The sequence below is a fragment of the Rhinoderma darwinii genome, chromosome 6 (genome assembly GCF_050947455.1).
Source record: "Rhinoderma darwinii isolate aRhiDar2 chromosome 6, aRhiDar2.hap1, whole genome shotgun sequence".
Taxonomy (NCBI): domain Eukaryota; kingdom Metazoa; phylum Chordata; class Amphibia; order Anura; family Rhinodermatidae; genus Rhinoderma; species Rhinoderma darwinii.
Genome location: NC_134692.1, coordinates 51,567,708 through 51,593,641, shown reverse-complemented (window position 1 = coordinate 51,593,641; position 25,934 = coordinate 51,567,708). Strand labels below are relative to the sequence as shown.

General features: G+C 41.7%; 1 protein-coding gene across 3 annotated transcripts in view; it reads right to left on the bottom strand.

Moving 5' to 3' along the window:
* The window catches only part of SATB2 (SATB homeobox 2), a 189,272-nt gene that overhangs the window by 107,059 nt on the left and 56,279 nt on the right, over positions 1–25,934 (bottom strand). For all 3 annotated transcript variants that reach the window (XM_075831206.1, XM_075831208.1, XM_075831207.1), the window contains exons 3-4: positions 24,508–24,666; positions 3,250–3,376 (exon numbers count right to left, since the gene is read on the bottom strand). In XM_075831206.1, the coding sequence (XP_075687321.1) occupies positions 3,250–3,376; positions 24,508–24,666 (286 nt within the window). The remainder of the gene's footprint in view (positions 1–3,249; positions 3,377–24,507; positions 24,667–25,934) is intronic.

The window sequence follows — 25,934 nt, the reverse complement described above, 5'->3', positions numbered from 1 at the left end:
CCTGATCTCTTTAATCAGGTTCAGGGGGCCCAATGGTACTCTAAGTTTGATCTACGGGGGGCATATAACCTTATCCGCATCAAAGAGGGGGATGAGTGGAAGACTGCGTTTAACACGCCCGAAGGTCATTTCGAATACCTCGTCATGCCCTTTGGGTTGTGTAATGCTCCCGCGGTCTTCCAGAATTTCATAAATGAGATTTTAAGAGATTACCTGGGGGTATTTCTTGTAGTGTACCTTGATGACATACTTGTGTTTTCCAAGGACTGGTCCTCCCACATTGAGCATGTCAGGAAGGTGCTCCAGGTCCTTCGGGAAGACAAACTGTTTGCGAAGACCGAAAAATGTGTGTTTGGGGTGCAGGAGATACCATTTTGGGGTCAAATCCTCACTCCTCATGAATTCCGCATGGACCCCGCCAAGGTCCAGGCTGTGGCGGAATGGGTCCAACCTGCCTCCCTGAAGGCGTTACAGTGCTTCTTGGGGTTCGCTAATTATTACAGGAGATTTATTGCTAACTTCTCGGTCATCGCTAAGCCTCTTACGGATCTCACTCGCAAGGGTGCTGATCTCCTCCGCTGGCCTCCTGAGGCTGTCCAGGCTTTTGAGGTCCTTAAGAAGTGCTTTATCTCGGCCCCGGTGTTGGTTCAGCCCAACCAAATGGAGCCATTTATCGTGGAGGTTGACGCGTCCGAGGTGGGAGTGGGGGCTGTCTTGTCCCAGGGTACCAGGTCCCTCACCCATCTCCGTCCCTGTGCCTACTTCTCCAGGAAGTTTTCGCCCACTAAGAGTAACTATGATATTGGCAACCGCGAACTCTTATCCATTAAATGGGCATTTGAAGAGTGGCGCCACTTCCTGGAAGGGGCTAGGCACCAGGTAACGGTCCTTACCAACCACAAGAATCTGGTTTTCCTAGAATCTGCCCGGAGGCTAAACCCGAGCCAAGCTCGATGGGCGTTATTTTTTACCAGATTCAACTTTTTGGTTACCTATAGGGCTGGGTCTAAAAATATTAAGGCTGATGCACTGTCGCATAGCTTCATGGCCAGCCCTCCTTTGGAGGAAGATCCTGCTTGTATTTTGCCTCCAGGTATAATCATTTCCTCTATTGATTCTGATTTAGTTTCTGAAATTGCTGCTGATCAAGGTTCAGCTCCCGGGAACCTTCCTGAGAACAAGCTGTTTGTTCGCCTGCAATTCCGGCTAAGGGTACTTAGGGAAAATCATGACTCTGCTCTATCTGGTCATCCAGGCATCCTGGGTACCAAGCACCTCATTCCCAGAAACTATTGGTGGCCTGGGTTGCCTAAGGACGTTAAGGCCTACGTCGCCGCTTGTGAGGTTTGTGCTAGCTCCAAGACTCCCAGGTTCTGACCAGCGGGCTTACTACGTTCTTTGCCCATTACCCAGAGACCTTGGACCCATATATCCATGGATTTTATCACCGATTTGCCTCCATCTCAAGTTAAGTCGGTGGTGTGGGTTGTAGTAGACCGCTTCAGTAAGATGTGCCACTTTGTGCCCCTCAAAAAACTACCCAATGCTAAGACGTTAGCTACCTTGTTTGTCAAACATATCCTGCGTCTCCATGGGGTCCCTGTCAATATTGTTTCTGACAGAGGGGTACAATTTGTTTCCTTGTTTTGGAGAGCCTTCTGTAAAAAGTTGGAGATTGATCTGTCCTTCTCCTCTGCCTTCCATCCTGAAACTAATGGCCAAACTGAGAGGACTAATCAGTCTCTAGAACAATATTTAAGGTGTTTTATCTCTGACTGTCAATATGATTGGGTCTCATTCATCCCCCTCGCCGAATTTTCCCTTAATAACCGGGTCAGTAACTCGTCAGGGGCCTCCCCCTTTTTCTGTAATTTTGGGTTTAATCCACGGTTCTCCTCCGTTTCACCTGGTAGTTCCAACAATCCCGAGGTAGAGGTCGTTCATCGGGGACTGTGCACAGTCTGGGCCCAGGTTCAGAAGAACCTAGAGGCGTCCCAGAGCATACAAAAAACTCAGGCAGATAGAAGACGTTCTGCTAACCCCTTGTTTATGGTCGGGGATCTGGTGTGGCTATCGTCAAAGAACTTGCGCCTTAAAGTCCCGTCCAAGAAGTTTGCTCCCCGGTTTATAGGGCCGTACAAGGTCATTGAAGTCCTCAATCCGGTCTCCTTCCGACTGGAGTTGCCCCCATCTTTTCGAGTACACGACGTGTTTCATGCCTCCCTCCTTAAACGCTGCTCTCCGTCCTTGGCTCCCTCGAGGAAACCTCCTTTCCCCGTTCTCACCCCTGAGGGGGTAGAATTCGAGGTGGCCAAGATTGTGGACAGCAAGATGGTCCAAGGCTCCCTCCAGTACCTGGTCCATTGGAGAGGATACGGGCCTGAGGAGAGGACTTGGGTACCCGCCCGGGATGTTCACGCTGGGGTATTTGTCAGGAGGTTCCACCTTCGTTTCCCCAATAAACCAGGTCCATCTAGAAAGGGTCCGGTGGCCACTCATAAAAGGGGGGTACTGTTAAGGATCTGCCAGGCACATCTTCTGTATCCACGCCCATAGGTAATCAGTCTGCACCTGCTTCTATGTCTGGGAGACTGACTCCATCTTCCACCACTCAGGATGGCAGGCTTAGGAGTGGGAGAGCCTATCATAGCCTGGCCAGACGGAGGTAGCTTCCGCCCTCTGTCTATTTATACCTGCCTTTCCTGTTCCTCCTTGCTTGTGATTCTTCTCATTTTGGTTTCCTGGCCCTGCTGCAGCTTCTTGATCTATTTGACCCTGCTTCATATTGACCCTGGCTTACTGACTACTCTCCTGCTCTGCGTTTGGTACCTCGTACACTCCTGGTTTGACTCGGCTTGTTCACTACTCTCCTGCTCTGCGTTTGGTACCTCGTACACTCCTGGTTTGACTCGGCTCGTTCACCACTCTTGTTGCTCTCGGTGTTGCCGTGGGCAACTGCCCCTTTTCCCTTGCTTCTGTGTACCCTTGTCTGTTTGTCTGTCGTGCACTTATTGAGCGTAGGGACTGTCGCCCAGTTGTACCCCGTCGCCTAGGGCGGGTCATTGCAAGTAGGCAGGGACTGAGTGGCGGGTAGATTAGGGCTCACTTGTCTGTTTGTTTCCTTACCCCCATCATTACACTCACTGTGAATATTCTCTACAATACATGTATAACAAAAAATATATATTACGATTATTTTTTTACCAAATATTATTTTACAAAGTGTCAACCTAAAATACAACCACCCACCTCTGTAATTGGATTTTTAATGTAACCACGTGGTAGACATCTTGTAGTATATCAGAGACTGTTACATCTGGGGCATCTGTAACATAACTGAGAGGCAGTGGGTTCCAGCGACCAATTTTAATGATTCCTGTAAAAGAATATTGTTGTTTAGGTATACTATGTACAAAACATTTGCAAACATGGTAGCAAATAAGCTAAGCAGCAGCACAATGTCAAGCAGCAGCTGCAAAAGCAAGTAGGATTTTAGGGTGTATAAAAGGAGAGATAACAACCTGTGATTTAAATTTAATATTACCTCTTGTAAAAAACCCTTGTAGGGCCACATCTTGAATATAGAATTCAGTGTTGGGCTCCACATTGTAAAAAGGATATTGGAAAACTGGAGAGAGTTCAAAGGCAGACGATTATTAAATTAGATTATTAAATGGGATGGGATGTGTCGCTTGCAATGAAAGGCTAGAGAAATTGGGCTTGTTCAGCTTGGAAAAAAAGGCGACTTAGAGGTGATTTTATTAACATGTATAAGTATATATGTAGTCAATACAAAGAACTAGCACATAATCTGTTCTTTCCAAGGACTTTACAAAGAACCAGGGGACATTCATTGCATGTGGAAGAAAGACATTTAGAACGTCAACATAGGAAAGGGTTCTTTACAGTAAGAGTAGTCAAACTATAGAATGCCCTCCCCCAAGAGGTAGTAATGGTAGATACTATGTCAGCATTTAAAGAAAGGCTAGATGATTATTTACTGACAAATGGCATTGTGGGTTATAATTAATCAAGCAATGAATGACGGGTCATTTATTGATAAAGGTTTAACTTGATGGACCTGTGACTTTTTTTTTAACCTATATAACTATGTAATTTGGTTTAGAGATATGAAAATGATGTTTTGTGGAACAGATATTCTTTTGTCACCATGGTTTATCCGCCTTAGATTTTTATTACTGTGGCGCCAGGGACCCAAAGCACCTATTAATGGCTGTAATATTGTACATTATCCAACTCTAGGGCAGAGGATCTGGTTTTTACAGTATATCAAAAGCACTAAAATGCAAATGTATCCTATAATTAAATGAATTAATTCCTCCTGCACTGTAGTATTTCTTCTAATATTCTCGCCTATGACCCTTCATGAGATTTACACACTCAATGTCAGCCGGGTTTGCCTTCCTGTATATACCACACAATTAATGGGAGAAATAAACAATCATATACATTATAGAACTGTTTGGGGTCAATTTTCCTATGATCTAATATCAACAAAGCTGTACTGACAACATAGACGTGCAGGGGGCCCATGCTTAGGGTGCCACTGAAAATATAGAATAGCAGTTAGGTTAACATTCTTCCAGCTATGTAGTACAATCAGTTTTAAAAAATATGTTAACCCCACCAATGCCATTCCCGCTCTGTGTACATAGTGGCGACAGGAAGAAGTCCACTTGGCCTAACAGTTAAAAAGGTGTTGATGGGACCAGAGCTTTCAGTTTATATAAAAAAACAAGCTGCACAAAACATATTTGTGGTCTCCTCGGGAGTCTGTTATTACCAGTAAGGGTTGTTACAATTACTTGTGCTTATTAATTATTAAGCCTATACTACAAATTCCATAAAGACCTCACACTTAAGTGGCACCATTTAATTGGAACTTGAAGACCTGAGGATTAAAAGGGCCCTCTTTAATTAAAGGCTCAGGCGATATTTACAGGAGGGTTTAAAGAGAAACACAAGAGAGCAGAAAAAACACCAGATCTGATTCCAAGATAGGGAGTCACTATAATTTTGGTCATAACCACATGGAGAAAAATGTATCATTTAAAGGGGGTATTATTCAGCCTAAAAGCAGCACCACTGCAAGAAACACAAAGAGTGTTCATTTGTAAAGAGAGAAAGCTAGGACTATACTAGGTAATTTTCTTTTAAGTATATTTAAAGTGTTTATATTCAATTTAACTAAATAACCCAAACTTATCTGTAAGGTACAACATTCCAAGACAATTATTAACACTTCTATGTCAAGAGAGGAAGAAAATAAAACATAAAAAAAGACAAATAATATAGTGATATAATGTCATCTTAATATTGTCTGACCAGAGAGTTTTTACGATGATGCACCAATGACAAAGTCTGGGAAATGTAGATGATGAATTCAGCACTGCTTAATGCAATCTAAAATATCTGTTTGTAAATTCCTAACAAGTAAGGCTTCGTTCACATCTGCGTCAGAGCTCCGTTCCTACGTTCCGTCTGAGCTTTCCATCGGAACAGAGCCCTGACTGACACAAACTGAAACCAGAGGTTTCCGTTTCCATCACCATTGATTTCAATGGTGACAGATCCGGTGCCAATGGTTTCCGTTTGTCTCAGTTGCGCAGGAATTCAGTTTGTGTCAGTCAGGGCTCCGTTCCGACGGGAAGCTCCGACTGAACGTCGGAACTGAGCCCTGATGCAGATGTGAACGAAGCCTAAGACATGCTGAATAAATGGAATCATCTGTGAACTGATCCTTCAATGAAACGACTGAAACAGGAGGGAATACCAAAAACACAAGATCATGGATAACTGAAAAATTATAAAGCATAACATCATGTTACTGTTGCATGCTGAAATATATTCCCATGTGCATTATCTATCTTGATAAAAAGTTGTATCTCTCATGTCTCTGAAAATTAAATTCCACCCTATGCAATGAACAGTGTTTGAAGGGAATCTATCATCAGAAAATTGACTATTGTTTAAATCATGTTTTTACGTTAAACATATTTGTTTTAACTTTGAGTGGTATTTATTTTATTTTCTTTGTCACTATAAAATGAAAAAAAACAAACTGATATATTGCAGTTTTTCTCAATGGCCACTGAGCACTCACAATAGGTTGATATTTCCTGATTTGTAGAGATGATTTTTCAGCTTGTGCTGTGTACACAGGGGCAGGGGCAGCAGACATCTCATTATCATCAGAGGCAGGATCACAATGAAAGGTAACAGCTGTTTTTATAAAGCTAGAGGCAGATATCACAGGATCAAACTATTGGCAATAGCCAAAGGGACAGCTTAGCTGCTTCTACCTGCTTCCCCCTCACTGCACAGAGCATGCCCACAACACTCTACCATAGAATCATTTATCAAAGTGGCAGATGAAATTGAATGTCGATAAATGTAAAGTAATGCACTTAGGATGCAATAATAGTATTAATTCATATACGTTAAATGGAATAAAACTGGGGATAACGGAACAGGAGAAGGACCTGGATGTTCTGGTAACAAATAAGCTAAACAGCAGCACTCAATGTCAGGGAGTAGCTGCAAAAGCAAATAGGATTTTAGGGTGTACAAAAAGAGAGATAAAAACCCAGTATTCAAATGTAATATTACCCCACTATAAATCCACATCTAGAATATGGAATTCAGTTTTGGGATCCACATTGCAAAAAGGAAATAGGAGAACTGGAGAGGTTTCAAAGGCAGCCAACGAGATTATTAAATGGGATGGGAGGTGTCACTTACAATGAAAGGCTAGAAAAATTGGGCTTGTTCAGCTTGGAAAAAAGACGTCTTAGAGGGGATCTTATTAACATGTATAAGTATTTGTGTGGTCAATACAGAGAACTAGCACATGATCTGTTCCTTCCAAGGACTCTACAAAGGACCAGGGGACTCCCATTGCGTGTGGAAGAAAGACGTTTCAGACATCAATAAAGAAAAAGGTTCTTTACAGTTATAGTAGTCAAGCTATGGAATGCCCTTCCCCAAGAGGTAGTGATGGCAGAAACTATGTCAGCATTTAAAAAAAGTCTAGATGATTATTTATTTACGAATGGTATTGAGGGTTATAGTTAATCAAGCAATGAATGACGGGTAATTTATTGAGAAAAGTTGAGCCTGATAAACCTGTGTCTTTTTTCAACCTATGTAACTGTGTAAAAAGTGGCATAATGTTAGCCAATGTCTAAGGTAAAACTAGACTGTTAGGGTATGTTCACACACAAACTCAAAAACAGGGAAAACAGCTCCTGATTTTCAGACGTTTTTGAACCCACTCGCGATTTTCGTGATGTTTTTCACGACCGTTTTTGGAGCTTTTTTCAATAGACTCTATAAAAAAACAGCTCCAAAAACGTCCCAAGAAGTGCCCTTCACTATTTCACGGCTGTTTATTTAAGCAGCCGTTTTTTAAAAGGGCAGCGCAAAAAAACGGCCCGTCGGAACAGAACGCCATTTTTCCCATTGCAATCAAATGGCAGATGTTTGGAGGCGTTCTGCTTCCAATTTTTCAGCAGTTTTTCGGGCGTTTATGGCCCGAAAAACGGCCGAAAATGGGCCGTGTGAACATACCCTGATACTGACATATGACTGCATTTGCCCCCTTTGATAAATCTGACACAAATATACACCACTGCCATTCACACTGGCTAACATGACTCTAGGGTCTGTGTTTGGTTAAGATGCGACTTTTTTCTTATTTTTTTTTTTGCATTTTTGAAAAGTTGAATTTTTTTAAATGTGTCTAAATCCTAGCCAAGCAGTAAGCCACGACCACTTCTCACTCCACTTTTACAAATGGATGTGCGTGGCAAAAATGGCTCTAAATTCTGGAGTGAAATGTGCCAAAATAAAGATGTAAATACATTGATAAATTTGGCCTTAGTTTTTTTTATATCCAGGTGCCTGCTTTAAAGCAAATCTCTGTAACTGCTGTTCAAAATTTAGAACAGCAGTACAGGCCAGATGACTGCACCAATAATCATGAACATATATTAGAATTATATTAGGATCAGAAAATGGGAATACATAAAAAAAAACGTGATTGTTTCAGTACTGATTACTAATTAGTTTAAAAAAAAAGTTATATTCCCCTAAACCAAGACTGAAAAGTCCTTACACTGCCCATTACCTGGGAGATAAGATCAATATAATTTTTAGAAACCGAAACAAGACAGTATGCGTCAGTGAAATGATCGTAAAACAACATTATTCATATCCTCTTAATAAATAAAATGAGATCTGTGTGTAATAGTATTGCAGGGATAAATTCATTTAATACTGCTGTGTCTTTCCTTTGGAAGTTGACTATAAGAGTATGTTCACACAGGGCAGATACGCTGCGTAAAACTATGAAGTGTATCGTATCCATCCTAGAACCCGCAGGGAATTCCAATTGGGGTGCAGATTTTCGGGCGGAATATTTACCACCCTGGCGTTGTCACTGCGACGTGTCTCTATGTTCTCTGTGCAGCCGGGCCTCCTAGGATGATGCTGCAGTCCATGTGACCGCTGCAGCCTGTGACTGGCTGCAGCAGGCACATGGGATGAAACGTCATCCCAAGATGCCACCCTAGACAGAGAACAGAGCAATGTGGTGCTATGACAACACCTGGGGGTAAGTATTAAAATTTTTATTAATTTTGAACAGAAAAAAGGTGTTTTTTTCTGATTTGTGTTTTTTTGCAGCGGAATCAGTTTTTCCACCGCAAAAATCCCATTGAATTTAAAGGGGAAAAATTACAACAAAAGAGCGATTCCGCAGAATAAAAGGACATGCTGCGGATTAGAAAACCGCACAGAAGGTCATTTTATGAACGGTTTCTGGGCGGATTTATTTCTACAACGTGTGGGTGAGATTTGTTCAAATGTCACCCACTCTGCTGCTACTGTAATTTACTGCAGATTTTCTTCAATGTTTACGCTGAGTGTAGGGAATTACATACTGTATACCTCTCTGCATGATATCAATCACATCCCATTACTAGCTATATACATGGTTTAAGCCAGGGGTCCAAAACACATGGCCCCTGAGGCTGTCATCTGCGTCCCGCGTGCCACTGTAGCTCCCTCAGGGGAGGAGGGAGTAGGCCGAAGGAGGAATGCGCCGGTGCTGCTTCATGACGTCATGAAAAAGCACAGTCCCTTTCCCGCACTAGATTATTGGTGGTAGATAAGAAATGGCCTCACAGCCCCCTGTAGACAGTGCAACCCCCCTGTAGATATCGCCCCACACACCCACCTGTAGATAGCGCTACATCCCCCCTGATGACCTCCAAGCCATCCCGGATTCAGCGGAACAGTTGTCCCGGGCGGCTGGGGGTATGTGCCACTATCAACTGTATCTGTGTCCTCAGGACGTGGATATAGTTGAACCCAGTGCTGAAGCAGGGAACTGTCAGGTCCCTGCTTCAGCATTAGTTCAGAGCGGAGGAGCAGAGGGAGCTCCTCCACTCGCCGAGGACTCACCGAGCACAGCACTTATTTAAGCACTGTTCCCGTGGAAGCCATTGACGTCACTGGACAGTGACGCCAGTGTCTACTCCTGGAGCGGAATCCCCATTGCCGATGCTCTAGCAGGGGATTCCGCTCCAGGAGTAGCCCCTGACGTCACTATCCATATATGGACAGTGACATCAGGAGTTCCCTCTAGGAGCGGAATCCCCAGCCTATGCTCTGGCTGGGGATTCCATTCCTAGAAGGAGTCCCAATGGCGATATCTATGGTGGAGGGGGGTAGTGCTATCTACATGGGGTGGTGCTATCTTCAAGGGGGTGTGGCACTATCTACAGAGGGCACTGTGGCAGTATCTACAGAGGGCAGTGTGGCAGTATCTACAGAGGGCAGTGTGGCAGTATCTTCAGAGGGCAGTGTGCCAGTTTCTACAGAGGGCACTGTGGCACTATCTACAGAGGACACTTTGGCACTATCTACAGAGGTCACTGGCAGTATCCACAGAGGGCACCATGGCAGTATCTACAGAGGGCACTGTGGCAATCTCTACAGAGGGAACTGTGGCAATCTCTACAGAGTGCAGTGTGGCATTATCTGCAGAGGGCACTGTGGCATTATCTTCAGAGGGCACTGTGGCATTATCTAGGAGGGGTGTGGCATTATCTACAGAGGTCACTGTAGCACTATCTACAGAGGGTAGTGTGGCAATATCTTCAGAGGGCACTGTGGCAGTATCTACAGAGGGCACTGTGGCATTATCTGCAGAGGGCACTTTGGCATTATCTAAAGAGGGCAATGTGGCACTATCTATAGAGGGCAGTGTGGCAGTATCTACAGAGGACAGTGGAGCATTATCTACAGAAGGCACTGTGGCACTGTCTACAGAGAACAATGTGGCACTATCTACAGAGGACATTGTGGCACTATCTACAGAGGACACTGGCAGTATCTACAGAGGGCACTGTGGCAATCTCTACAGAGGGCACTGTGACAATCTCTACAGAGGGCAGTGTGCCATTTTCTACAGAGGGCACTGTGGCATTCTCTTCAGAGGGCACTGTGGCATTATCTATGATGGGTGTGGCATTATCTACAGAGGGCACTGTGGCATTATCTACAGAGGGCATTGTAGCACAATCTGCAGAGGGCAGTGTGGCAATATCTACAGAGGGCACTGTGGCATTATCTACAGAGGGCACTGTGGCACTATCTAAGAAGTGGCTGCCCAATCTTGGCCCGTCAACTTCTAATTTTTTCTATGTGCGGCCCATTTACTCGGACGTGTTTGAGACCCCTGGTTTAACTTATATTGTAGGCATGTTACATAAATGTACATAATGTAACTGCACTCTTTCCCTTTTACGCTTTTTTTTATTCCATTTGTTCTTCACTCATAATTCAGTCTGGTTTATTTAATGATAATAACAATAAACATATGCCATGTCATGGTAAATAGCATGCCTTTGGCTCTGATAATTCTGCATTTCCTTATTAAGAACTAAGATTCATGGACAAAACTTGCCTTGTACAACTCACAATACCAAATTGTATGACAAGCATCAAAAAGTGGCAAGCTTACTAATGCGAGTCTAATAACTGATGCTAGCATTCTACTCATTTTCACCTTAAGGGTATATGCACACGTAGTGTTTTCAGACGTATTTCGGGGCGTTTACACCTCAAAAAACGCCTGAAAAAACTGAAGCAGAACGCCTACCAACATCTGCCCATTGATTTCAACTGGAAATACGGCGCTCTGTTCCGAAGTGGCATTTTTTTACGCCTCATTTAAAAAAAACGGCGCGTAAAAAGACGCCCGCGAAAAAGAAGTGCATGTCACGTCTTGAGCTGTTTTTCATTGACTCTATAGAAAAACAGCTTAAAAAACGGCCGTAAAAAACGCCACGAAAAACGCGAGTGGCTTCAAGTACGTCTGAAAATCAGGAGCTGTTTTCCCTTGAAAACAGCTCCGTATTTTCAGACGTTTTTGAATTTGCGTGTGCACATACCCTTACAGTTAGGATGGTGAGATTCCCATGGACTACATCTGTGTGGATTTGATGTATGAAACACTTTCAATAATTACAGCTATTATAATTATATGCCACCAACTTAAATGCTAAACGCTGTACTTTTAACTTTATTTCAATCCCAGTGTATGCTGCCAACCACCTATGCTATGAAATTGTGAGTTGCCTTTGGCACTGCTTGGCATGAATGAGACATTTTGTGCGATACAGGTAGACCTAGGTCTTGATGAGTTATAAAATGTAGCATTATAGGCAAATGTGACATCATAATAGGGCGGTGAACTTGGAAAGCTTCTACATATTTTCCAACTAAAGTGCTGTTTTTTATAAATAATTAGCAATTTATAGTGTGTTCATAGACACGCAGTAGGTCATTAGCAATTTCCATGTGAAATAAAAGGCATACAGTACCCAGCAAGGCTAAAACATATGACTTTGTGCCAGCCTTTCCATGTGTAATATTTAAATCCTTGCACTATACCATCTTATAAGGGAACAAAAATGTTCTTGCTATCCTCGCTAAATGAAAAATTCTCAATTTAATAATGACTGGCAAAGCAGGCAAGTCCTTCTTTGCAGGTGTTTATTTGACACAGGGGCAGGATATGAAAAGATAGTGATATTTCCTTTTTCAGCTGTATGTGACCCAGTTCCATGCATTCCATGCTTTTGTATATATGTATGTGGATATATAGACCTTTTACAGATTGGCACAAATGCATTTTTGCAAGTGACAGGCTTTATAAGACCGTGAAAAGGGCAAAGACAATGATGTTCATTAATACTACGGCTCTAGTTACTATTTAGGTAAGAGTAAGGTATAAAGCATAGAAAGTATCAGGCTAAGGAGAGCTGCAGAGATTGTTCACACTTGGCAGATTTGCTGCCGTTTCATACATGTGAATGGGGTTGTTTCTACAGCATGGGCATAGATTTCTGCAAACCCCATCCAGGCGATTGGGGCAATTACAGAAATTTCTGCAACAAATCTTCTGTGTGAACATACCTTTCAGAGCTCCTTTAAACAGAGCCGTGTTATAGCTCCAATTTGTATGGAGCCGTAATAGGGCTGATGTAGAGGTACAAGAGTCCGGTACTACCATATGCCTCTTATTTCAGAGATACTTGTTATTTTTCTTTCGGATTCCCCAAAAAATAATTGTGGTATGTTCCATCAGACTCTATTTGTATGGACGCATTCTCCCCAGAAGTATTGCTTCTAGGAGAGAATACAGCCGTACACACAGAGTCTGACGAAGACTGTTTGGCACTGTACAGGATCCATTCACTGCCGCCCAGTATCCTTGCCAGTGTGCAAGATCCTTTAAGTGTATCTGTCCTTAAAAAGGGGCACTTAGAAAACAGAAAAAAAATATAACCCTTACGGGTTAAGACAGTGGGTTGCTAAGTGTGCCCACAATACCACCACATAAACCCCAGTGTAGGTGCATGCCTACCTCTACCATCTACTTGCTGAATTGTAGGTTGGACAGTGAGAGAAAATCCTTGCCTGCCAAGGGGTTCTCTGTGAATTAGTATTGCTGAATAACCCAACCAATTTAGTGAGTATGCTGTAGATGTGTAAAGCACCTTGAAAATCAATTTTTGGGGATGGGGGGCAGGATTGGGGTGTACTCTTATGATAAATTTGCTTTAAATTCTACATTTTCCTATAGAATGGAAGAAAGGCATTCTGAGTAATGAGTCAAAAAATGCTTTTAAGGCACTATGGAGCAGACAGCGATGATAAAGAAAACCCTAATGATAAATTACATAAAGACATAGCTTTACAGCGGCCATAATAAGCTTGTCAACTCATAAGCTTCATATGTCCTCCATATTTACTTTAAAAACAGCACTTATTAATCTTAACTAAATATAAAAGTATAAGTACTGTACACAAGAGAAGCAGCATTTAGAAAATCAATGTGTCCATTTTCCCATAAATTTGCAAGTGGCAGTAGATGGGTGACAACTCCAACAGGTACCATAAAATGGTATCTATAAGGGTTGTCAAAGGCCAAAGGCAGAGTCTATCTCTACCCCATACTACTGCATGATCTGCACCAACTTGTACATTTCTAGGTAAAAACGCTCTTTATGTTCCTGTCATTCTACAGGGCAATATACTTTTATTCTATAATAATGTGCCCACAGCTAGAGGCATGGGCATATAGCATAATGGGCAATAATTAGATATGGCATATTTAAGAGTATAAACTACCCTCGGGGTTACAACAGCTCGAGGTTAGAATATTCATTGACAACTGAATGTACAGACTATTCTGACAGCTATCCATTAAATGTGTTCCATAAGAGAATAGCAGACAAAATATAACTCCTAATACACACTCAAGTAACAGCATAAGTTTTATGTTCTTTTCCCATTATCCTGAAGCGATGGATAAATCTATCCTAACTCCCCTCATGTGATGTATAATGTACAGTGTCAGAGACCACAAAGCAGTGAAGCAAATTAAAAGATGCCTGTTAAATTAGTCTTTGCAAGCAAAGAAGCCATTTTGATGATAATGTCCTCATGCTCTGATATGAAAGTGCGATACATGGATAAAACCTATTTATAAAATGGCTTGGGTAAATGGGATCGGGATAAATGGGGGGATCTAATTGACTAATAAACATTCAGGGGACTATCGAACTACGAAACAGTTCTAAAACTGAGCTTAAAATTCTTGCTGCGTTTGGAAAAGCTTTTAATACTGAGATATCTTAAAAACTAGAGAAGTGTCAATCTGGTAGAAGAAATACATCAACAAACAGTAGTCGATTTTTCTCATCATGAAAGATGTTCTCTGGATTAGAAAAAATCTTGAATAGGGTCATACCGAAGTAACGGTAGGATAGCTACAAGACGGCAAGCAATTCCTTAGTGCCCACATTACACCGAAACAACAGTTACTTATCGGGCATGAGCAGCAGGACCCCCAGTGTTTAGCTATACTGCAGGCCGCCCATAATCTGTTGGTTGCATGGACATGGCTGGTAAATGCTATGTAATTTTTCCAAAGATGTAATGGCCATTCGTTTAACATTCTGCAATTTTAATATTTTCTTCATTGTCGCTCAACTCATCTTAATATCGGAATGTGTTATCCATGGGACTGCAATAATCATGGCGCAAGAACAAAGTGGCGTCATATAATCCTATACAGTTGAACTATAAACCGACGCCTGGTATATCTGTATTAAACACTGTGTTCAATAAATATTAACTGAAGGAATCTTTTATCATCGCCTTAGCATCAGTACGTGTAAATTATTACAAAAAGGCATTAACTCAGACTGTACTGTTAATAATATACTGTTAAGTTAGTAATAAGACAATAGTGCAGAATACATGTACAGTACATTATTTATATATCATAAAGCCTCACATGTACTAATAAACAACATAGTGTTAGTGAAAGCATAAAATAATTTTTTTATTAGGGCACCTAAACTGCCAATCAAAACTTGCCAGTGACAATAGGGCATAATAGCGGGAGATACTTGTAATCATAACGAGTGCAAATGACTTCTGATCCACAGAAAACACATAACAGTGCCAGTCACAATGAACCTAAATAATGACAGCCACGGTGCCAGACAAGTGCCCCCTTTTAAGTGTCAGCCCCTGTGCCCCTTTTCTTAATTAGATGCGTGGTGCTGTCATGTGACCGTTGGTGGTTCAGTGATGGCATGGCATGGACTGGCATTAGTTCCTGCTGCCGGCACAGTAGCAAGTGTGTACTTTCGCAGGTTTGAATGCACACACTGAAACTAACAAGACGCAACACTGATAGTGATAACGCCCACATTATTAGTAATATTTTCCCCCGTAACTGGGGGTGCTATGTTTAAATTCTTTACAGCATCTAAAGAAGCTTAGTCCATAACCTACTAAGGCCCAATTCACACATTTCAAATTTGACAGGGATTCCGGCGCAGATGACACACCAAAATTGATGCCAAATCCGATCTCAATGTTCATCCAATGCATCTGAACGGAGTTTCTACAACCCCGTTCACATGCTGCAGAAAATTTCTGTGCAAAGTTTTGACTGCTGCGCAGAAAAAAAATCTGAGAGAATAGGTAGCATGCTACTTATTCCCGTGGATTACGCATGGAAAACCTGCCGGATTTCCACACATAGTTTAACCTCATTGAATGGGGCTAATCCGAAGGTAGATCTGTGGCACATTAAACTGCACATCTGCGGCAGAAATACGAGATAAGCTTTAAAATTGACAAACGCGACCCGTATGAATAGGCTCAAAGTGCAGAGTTCATTTTTTTCTGGAAAGAATTGAACTCTTGAGTGACAATAAACAGCTGAATCTTCTCTAGAGAACGGGGTTCAGAACAAAGACCTCTTGCTTTCCTCTTTACAGAAACATGTAAAATCTTGCACACAAACACAAGAAAATGTACGAGGAAAAGATGACTAAAAGCATTGTGATGGTCACCGGTCAATTCTATTTGATGTTCTACACTGCTCCTCAGTACAAACAGAAATATATAGATTTTGCTCTGATAGACAAATATATTCCTAACATAAGTGGGAAATCTTCTACACATTAATACTGATAATGAGCGGATAGACCTTCTAAACAACTCTTCATGTCCTGCAGTGTATATGATTTTATGTATGGATAACTACACAATGGTGACCGGCTATATCAATCATCTTTATTTACCATCCATTCAGTCCTGAAAAATGACAAATGCTTTCCAGATGAGCATTAGGACTGAATCACGCAGAGATCTAATGTTGCTCTTATATATAGTGAGCAATTGGGAAGAGTTAAGGCACATTCAGACGTGGCGGAATTGCTGTTGAATTCCGCTGCGGACAGTCCGCAGTGGAATTCTGCAGCAGACGTTTTTTACATTTGTTTCTATACATTTTTAGGAAACTTAGTTCAGACATTGCGGAAGATAACTGTGCGGAATTTAGGCTGCGGTGCAGAATTTTCCTTCCGCAGCATGCACATTATGTTGTGGAAAGGCAGCGGAATTTCACTGCAGATCTCAGCAGAATCTGCAGCAACATTTTCAGCGGAAAAATTCTGCCACGTCTGAACATGGCCTTAAAAGGTCAGTCTACTATATTAAGGATATCTCCCAGAAAGTACATTTATAACACCATTATCTCCAAATTATTTATCCTAGGGCTCATTCACACAGCTGTATTATGGCTCCATTTTACATGGAGTCTTAATAGGGCTTCCATAGAGGTGCATGAGGCCTTTATTGTAGCTCCATATGCCTACGATTTCATAGAGGGAAGGACACAGGGATAGAGACAGACGTACAGAGGTTTTTTTCTGTCAGATTCCGTACAAATCCAACAGAATATTTTTTTGGGGCATCGGACTCTGTATTCCATACAAATTTGTACGACAGTGCATAGAGGATGAACATGAGCGCTTAATCTGAGCAATGTCAACAATCATTGTATTAAAATCATCGTTTTTTATAAATGCCCATGATAGCAAGGATATTACATATGGGATACATAATTGTCTGCAGTTTTAAAACGTGTCTATCACAGAGATCAATAACTCATGACAGTGACAAGTGTTGATAATCACTATCAATGAATGTAATGCAGTGTTGGGGCATGCCCAGGAGTTCTTCCGCCACTGTCCGCATCAATGCCGCACAGAATCTGCGTTGCAGATTCTGTTGCGGCTTTGCCTAAAATGGGCATTAAATTGATGCGGACTAGCCGTTGCGTATTCAGGGGAAGAGGGCTTCCCTTCTCTCTATTCAGTGCAGGATAGAGAGAAGGGACAGCCCTTTCCCTAGTAAAAGTAAAAAAAATTCATACTTACCCTGCCGTTGTCTTGTTGATGCGTCCCTCTTTCGCCATCCAGCCCGACCTCCCTGGATGACGCGGCAGTCCATGTGACCGCTGCAGCCTGTGATTGGCCTGTGAGTGGCTGCAGCCGTCACTTGGACTGAAACGTCATCCCGGGAGGCCGGACTGGAGGAAAAAGCAGGGAGTTCTCGGTAAGTAGGAACTTCTATTTTTTTTACAGGTTGATGTATATTGTGATCGGAAGTCACTGTCCAGGGTGCAGAAACAGTCACTGACGATCGTTTAACTCTTTCAGCACCCTGGACAGTGACTATTTACAGCCCCATTGACTTGCTCAGTCTGGCTGTAGACCTAGAAATACATAGGTCCAGCCAGAATGAAGAAATGTCATGGTAGTAAAACCAATACACTCCGCAGCACACATAACATCTGCGGACTTCATTGCGGAATTTTGACTCTCCATTGAAGTCAATGGAGAAATTCCGCAATGAGTCCGCAACAAGTCCGCTACACGTCCCCAACAACCAATACACTCCGCAGCGGGATTGTCCGCAACGTGTAAACAAACCCATCTAAAAAGCTGTGGAAGGCTATGGAGAAACGTGTACGCTGCGGATTTCCGCTGCGGACTGTCCGCAGCGGAATTCCAGAGCAATTCCGCCACGTGTGGTCATGCCCTTAGGCTGGGTTCACATGTTCGGTCCATAAAGGACGGAACGTATTTCGGCCGCAAGTCCCGGACCGAACACACTGCACGGAGCCGGGCTCCTAGCATCATAGTTCTGTACGACGCTAGGAGTCCCTGCCTCGCTGCGGGACAACTGTCCCGTACTGTAATCATGTTTCCAGTACGGGACAGTACTTCCACGGAGAGGCAGGGACTCCTAGCGTCGTACATAAGTATGATGCTAGGAGCCCGGCTCCCTGCAGTGTGATCGGTCCGGGACTTGCGGCCGAAACACGTTCCGTGCTTTACGGACGAACATTCTCGTGTGAAATCAGCCTTACAGACTATAACGCCCGTTGCCGATAATTGCCCTGTGTAAACAGGGGAACGATCAGCAGATGAACGAGCAGACGCTCAATCATCTGCTGGTCGTATAGTTTTAAAAAAGTAAAAGATTATCATTGTCGGCAGCACATCTCCCTGTGTAAACAGGGAGACGCGCTGCCGATATGATAATAATGGATGGGGACGTGCGATCAGAGTTATTACCGCTCGTCCCCATCCATAGCTTTGTGCGAGAGAAGCAAACGAGCACCGATCAACGATGTCTCGTTGATCAGCGCACGCTGAACCGGCCGCTTATCAGCAGGTGTAAAAGGGCCTTAAAGGTTATGGTTGCATTTGTTAATGATACATATGAAGGGTAACACTTCATAAAACTGTCTGACAGAAAAACTGTCTTTGTTGCCTATAGCAACCAATTACAGCGCAGCTTTCATTTCTTGTAGCACTCTTGAGTAATGAAAGCTAGGCTGTGATTGGTTGCTATGGGCAACAGACAGTTTTTCTGTGAGACCGTTTTCATGAATCTTCTCCATAGATAATAGCTATAGAACGCTAGAGTTGTTGGTCTAAGAACTGCTTATTGTGAAACCACTAGGCCATCAGTGAGAAGTAAAGAAGAAAGCAAGAGCACCAAGATCAAATGTGGATTTTACATTAGGGGTTGTCCAGAGCTATAGCTATGTTTTCCTTCACCCGGGGCAGTGGTTCAGTTCACAACTTTAGCCCTGTATCTAACCTTCCTGCCTAAGGCAAAGTGGCTTGTTGGCAACCCCCTGGCACCCAGCAGCCGGGAAAAATTCCCTGGTTGCCCCATAGCTATGTTCCTGGATTGTCTACAGTAGATTATATAGACATTCATAATTTTCTACACTTTAATGCAGAAACTGGCAGAGAACTCAGATCTCTTGAGTACGGCTCTGCCAATAAATCCATTTTCTTATCAGACAAACAACAAAAGTTTGAACAAGCAAAACATTTTCCTGTGATTGACATGCGAATCTTGGAAGTTGTAAGCTCCTTGTATTATTAAGATGGTGCTTCATGCATTCAAGACCTAAATACTTATTTCTGGAACCTGTTGCAAAATGCAGATCATTTTTCGCTCAGGGTCCTTAGATTTATCCCTGGATATGTAAAAAAAATAAAAAATGATTTGTTTAATGAGCTAGCTCTGCCAATGCAGTTAACATGAAATGGAATTTCACATCCTCAATCGATGCTTATTTCTAATGTGACTGAGGGTCATTCAAGGGCCCAAGGTGACAGAGCATTATTTGAGCCACCTATGGTAATGCTATTTTCAGAAAGAATCCTGCGAAATTGTGACTCTTACTCTTGCAATGCTCTTAGGGCCACTTTTTTAAGTGGGTTCTATTTTCTTACGAATATAAACCTCAACAGAGTACAGGTCGGGCTTAGACTTGCTACCAACTACTATTGTCCGGGTCCATTATGTCACTTGTTCATACCTACAGCTATATTAATAGGTTCATAGCTTCCCAAAGCTCTCTAGATGCATCTCATGAAGAGTGTGCTATACATAGAGACCACCAATATGGAAGAATGGCATGTGAAATGTCCCTTGCCGCTGTGGTTTTTAAGCTCACCTGTTGGGGGCGATGTCTATATTGGTGAAAACAATATATGGGCTGTTTGAGCCCTGTAAAAAAAACACAGAATACACTTCAATATAAAGATTTCCACTAATTAAGTAAATCTCAATATGTAATTTTTATATTTCTACCCGAATATATCCTTGCATATCTTGACATCACAAGCTGAAATCCCCAGACACATACATGATACATTATCTTCAGCTTGTTGGAGACTCAGCATCTAAGCTGAGTATTGAAAGAACTGCATCATACTAATTGACATGGACTGATTAAGGCAAGGACGTCAAATTGAAACAACACAGAGGGCCAAAACTGCATTAAATGAAATCATAAATAGCTTTGTTTGATCCACAATTTCTATATATTGGGTCAACCCTGCTGGCGCTCAGGATGCCATCTGTAATATAGTGCTAATAATCTGCAAGAGGATGAGAGAGTTGCCACCATGGAACATTAAGAAAGGTTTTCTTTTCAGCTAACTATCTAATAATATAATATATATGTATATATGTAAAACATATACAATTTGTTCGTGAAAACCTGGATTGTCCAAGTAAATTCTGACGGGTCCAGCAACGCTCAGAGAAGAGGGAATCGATTAATTAGAGTCTGAATTTTCAGTGCACAAAGAGCTTGTGTGTTTGCCCTGAAAACCTGGCTTTTTCTGACCCCTAGGGGATAGGAGCTTGACTAATTCTCTGACAGTAAACGGATTATCATCTATTAAATATGGGGGGAAAAAAAGTTTGCAAACAAACTCTACAATGTTTCGAATATGTCCTATGTTAGAGAGGCACCATCTGCACTATGCAATATACCAGAAGTGGTCATACTTTTTAGTGTGGCGTCTACTATTCTTGTAGAGCCTGACTGAGGCGATCTACCAGCGGACAAGGTACAGGTACATGTGGTTTGCAGAGGATTTTGCATGTCCCCTTTTCACATAATCCAATGCTCTCTTATAGTGATAGCAGCAGATTATTGCACTTGCTCCACAGCTTTTCCTTCTTCATACATGCGCTGCTTCTCTCTTTTGCCCTGCTCTGTGCTAAAGTGTATACAAGACACATGGGCCTCATAGACTCAAACAACCTAAGAGCTCTGGTCAAAATTCACAAGTCCATATATAATTTGTCAATAAACACTAGAAAAGGGTAGTTCTACTAGTCCCTGCTCTGAGATCTAACAGTAAATTGCAATCTATTGTTTGGCCACCACTGCTATACATTCCATGTATCCTCAGCCTTAAAGGGATTTTTCCAAATACCTTTTCTAATTATCGATAGGACCCCACCAATTCTGATAATGCGATGGCCCTCACTGCCAATGAAGTGAGGCATGCACAAGTCGCGTGATAGTAGTTGGCAATTTACATAAATCCTATTCATTCTGATGGCTAATCTTCACGGATGGCTGGGAACCCCCACTGATCAGGGTTTTATCACCTGTCCTACTAACATGAAGTTGGGTGCAGTTACACTTTTGTGCATTTGTGTATTATAGATCATAATGTATGTTGCCCGCTGTTTTGCGGCTGCATTGGTTATGCATTATGATAATTCTCTAACAAGTCATGATCATGATCAATTGTGCTATGATGGCAAACACACCTTTGCTACATTTCTGTCTGGCAAGAATATGGAAAAATGCAGATGTTTCAACTAGTGGCTGCAGGAAAATGTACAAGCTAATATGATATTTGAATACAATTTAACCCCAAAACTGAATTAGAGTTTTGCAAGCTATTGAGAAACAATAAACTATAATGGCCATTGTATTTGTTTTTTTCCAATTTTTATTTTTTACCAACCTAAGTGAAACCCCTAAACCCATATCAGTTGGTTAGTCTGGTTTGGTTGGAAGACATATCTTAAATTTATGGAGCAATAACTGACACAAGGATATGCATCCTGTACCCGTCTCCTCCTCCAATGCTCTGTTCATTGCAATGATGGCTTTTTATAAAGACTTTAATTAGAGGTTGATACATTCTTTTCCCCCTGCATATTTTCTTTCACAGAATACCAAAGACCAACCATAAAACTCTGCCTCCAAGGGCTGCAACATAAAGATGTTATTCCAATATTAGATTAAACAGCAAAGCAATGAGAAGTCCAACCATAAATACAATTAGATTTACATTCATGTGTAATTGAAGAGGACAAAGGCCCCATTGGAAGTGTGGTGTGTGACTCACTCTTATTCGGAGCTGCTAACCATGTTCATATGACACAATCCAAAGGAAAATATTACCTTACACAATAATAAACTGCTTTATAACCCAGCACTCCCCAGCTATGCGGACTTAGCTGGGCACTCATTTATGGCGTGCAGGTCAAAAACTATTAGAAAGTTCATCTTAATAGGTTAAAGAATTTGCTAATGTGACAATTACACAACTATGCATTATTCAGCATAATGTTGTTTACATGGAAATAATCATAAAAGATAGAAAGATGGAAAGATAATTTCCCACACAGCAGACACACTCTTACAAAAACCAACTGGGGACGTGCCCGTGTATTAAAATATTTAACCTAGACAATAAGAGAAGACCTAGGGGCACATTTCCACAGTAAAATGTTTTATTTGACTTCTCATGAAGATAGCTCACAGGAAGACGGCCATTAAAAAAATACAAAACTTGATGGTGTGGTGCTTTTCCCATTCTTTATACTTACAACTAACAACAGGGAAAAATAACCATGAGAAATCAACATTTTCTGTAACATAATGCTTCTTATTCTCTCCCGCTATCATATCTTAAAGGGTCAGTCCAGCTGTTAACATTTATCTCTTAACCAAATGTTAGAATGGAGGGGGTTCGACCACCAAGATCCAGTGACAAATTATAGGTGATAATTGTAAATCAGAGCAAGCCTTAGGGGTGTGCAACCTAATCGGTAGCACAGGGCGCATCACTTGTCACTACTGAAGGGGGTACCACTGGCCTTAATGACTTGGGCTCCCAAAGCTTGCACCCCTGATCCTATACTTGGTTCCCAAACCTATGGAAAGGCAGCTGTACAGGATACAACTACAGAGTAGCAAGCACCAACAGTACAGATTGCGTGCTACTCTATTAGCGTAGCGCGTCGTTCTAATAGTAAGTGTATTAGAATGGTGCGCTATGTAAAATAATAGAATGCTTGGCGAACTATGTCAGTAGAGTAACACATCATCTGTACTGTTACCGCTTGCTACATCTGAACATTTCATAGTTTATTGATTGGACAGTGTTTGTTATTTAGGCAATTCTCTTGCAGTGCTACTATAATTTTATTTAGGCAATGTATGTTTGTATTATTTGGGTACTATATGGTATACCATAAAATGTGCTTTGTAATCAAGTATTTCACAGGTCACCAGCCAATGCCGACCCTTATGTTAACAGCTGGATTACCCCTTTAATAACCTCAGTATTTTTTTTTTAATTATTATTATTATTATTATTATTCTTTTTTATTTCTTTTTATAGTTTTATTTGTGGTATTACTGCCCAGTCCAACTGCAGGATTTTTTAACTTCTAGAGTTCTAGAGCTCCCACACTTTCTACTATTGTGCATAGAGCTTGAATAAACAAAGCCATTGGGCTATTTTTTTTAATTTATTTTTTTATTAAAATGGCATTTGAAAAAAAAAAATATGGGATTGGATTATCATGTGCTGCACTGAATTTTTCTATAGTATCATAAGTAATATTATTAAGTGTCTTCATTGAACCAATGGCTTCAAATTGAAAATAATAAATTCTCAATAAAAAATAGAAGGTTGTGCTGGAGTCTGGCCAATTGAAATAGTGAAGAAGCTTTGTGAAATCTTTAACTGTCGTTAGTTGGTTGGCATTGGTGACATGTTCTCATGGGGCATCAAGGGCTGGCGAATGGTCATGCAGGCATCTGTGGTTGAAGTACTTAAGATGGCACAATGGTAGCTGGCACTGTGACGGGAACTTCTGCTGCTTACTCTCAGGTGCTTTAGAGCCACTAGTGGGGCATCATGTCCATCATTTTTTTTTTAGCTTGGGGGGAGGGTTTTCCATTTTGAAATGTTGGAGAGCATGCATGTCACTGAATAACACAACTTAAAATAAAATAACTCCCTAACTTATAATTAGTATGTCAAATATAGGAAACACTAATGGTTGTCATTACAGTTTCTATAAGGGTTGTCACATAGCTGCCCCCAGACTATTGGTTGCCATGGCTATCTGGTGATTTATCATAAGATTGCATTACTGGGCAGATTGTCATTCAGTTTTGTGGAAAAGCTGGGTGACAATCAATGTGCTTTGATTGCTGCAGAAATAACAAAGAAATGGTTAAACAAAATTCTAACAACATGACAGAAGAGGACAACTGAAAGATTTATATGTACAGGTGATATTTTTAGGTGATAATAGGCTATTTATAAGTATTCTAACCAGTTTTACAGGATCAAATAGTGATCATCACTGACTCCTGTCACACTCCTTGGAAAAAACATAAAAAACACATTTCATCAGCCACAAGTCAAGACACTAAAAGCAGTTGTATTTCATGATCTATCATACCTTGTGCTTGAGCTGCAGATGAGTGAGAATATCCCAGGGCAAGAAGAGCCGTTTCTACCAACTGATTGAAAAGGACATCTCTTCGAACCAACACAAACTCGGCATGTTCTTCACGGTTGTCCATTTGCTCCACCACACAAAAAACAGGCAGCATAAGTCCTGCGATCAGAAGAGAAGTGGAGAGATAAAGTGAGATACTTTGATAATGACCCTCTCATACCAGTCTTTCTCCAATTACCCCCATCAAAAAAAATTACATCAAAGTATCCCAAGGGCGCTGATTATACACAGTACTGCACCTATTAAAAACACAGCACGAGAACAGTGAAAGTGTACCCCCCAAAGATTGAGAACCCAAGGAGACGCACAGAGAAAAAAAACTACCATCGCAATATATGTAATATATTTCTTTAGAAGCTTTTACATTAACAATTATTTTATACAAAATGCACCATCTTATACTTGACGTTCTCTATAAGGAGCAGACCCGGGACAAGAGACAGGCAGATTGAGAGGCTAGGACACCATTGAGTGGTAGTGCACAATTTCTGGATAAGACATGTAGGTGTGCTACTTTTAGGCCATGTTCAGACGTGGCGGAATTTTTCCGCTGCAAATGTTGGTGCAGATTCGGGGCAATTGCACAACGAATCTGCACCAACATTTGCATATTTGACAGGTAATTCAGATGTTGCAGATATCACAGCGGACTTACCACATATTTCAGTTTTTGCATTGCAAAGGCTGAAATCCGCAGTGAAATTCCGCTTCTTCTCCGAAATGTAATGAGCATGCTGCGGAGGGAAAATTCTACACCGCAGGCTAATATCCGCACAGTTACTTACTGCAACGTCTGAATTAAGTTTCCTAAAAATGTATAGAAAGAAATGTAAAAACGGCTGCTGCAGAATTCCACTGTGGACTGTCCGCAGCGTGTGAATGTGCCCTATGTGCACTGGGGAGGGAACGGTGCCTGTGACACAGGAATGGACCTTCACTGTGTGACAGGTTCCTAGATTGGAAATAGAGCCAGGAGAGGAGCTGCAGGAGCCTAGTAGAGATATGAGTTTAGAGATAATGGGGTTGGAGGGAAATGGGGAAGAGGTATTATAGGGAATGGTGGGAAAGGGGCGATAAAGAACAATTAAATAAGTGATTGTCCAATGGCTTCAATGCTGAATATGAGGGACCGAGCGTTGGGGTTGAGGGTGCTTCCTGAAACCCCTTTTTTGGGCACCGAGTGTTTGTACCACCACTGAAAAGGCAGCAAGACTTTATCTCTGCCACGTATATCTTATGATATGACACTTTAACAACAATAGAACTACCGTGTCGTCTGTTAAATTTAACGTGAAAAAGAAGCAATCTGATTGGTTGCTATGGTCACTCCTTCACGTCTCCTTTGCACCAGTGTTAATAAATCTCCC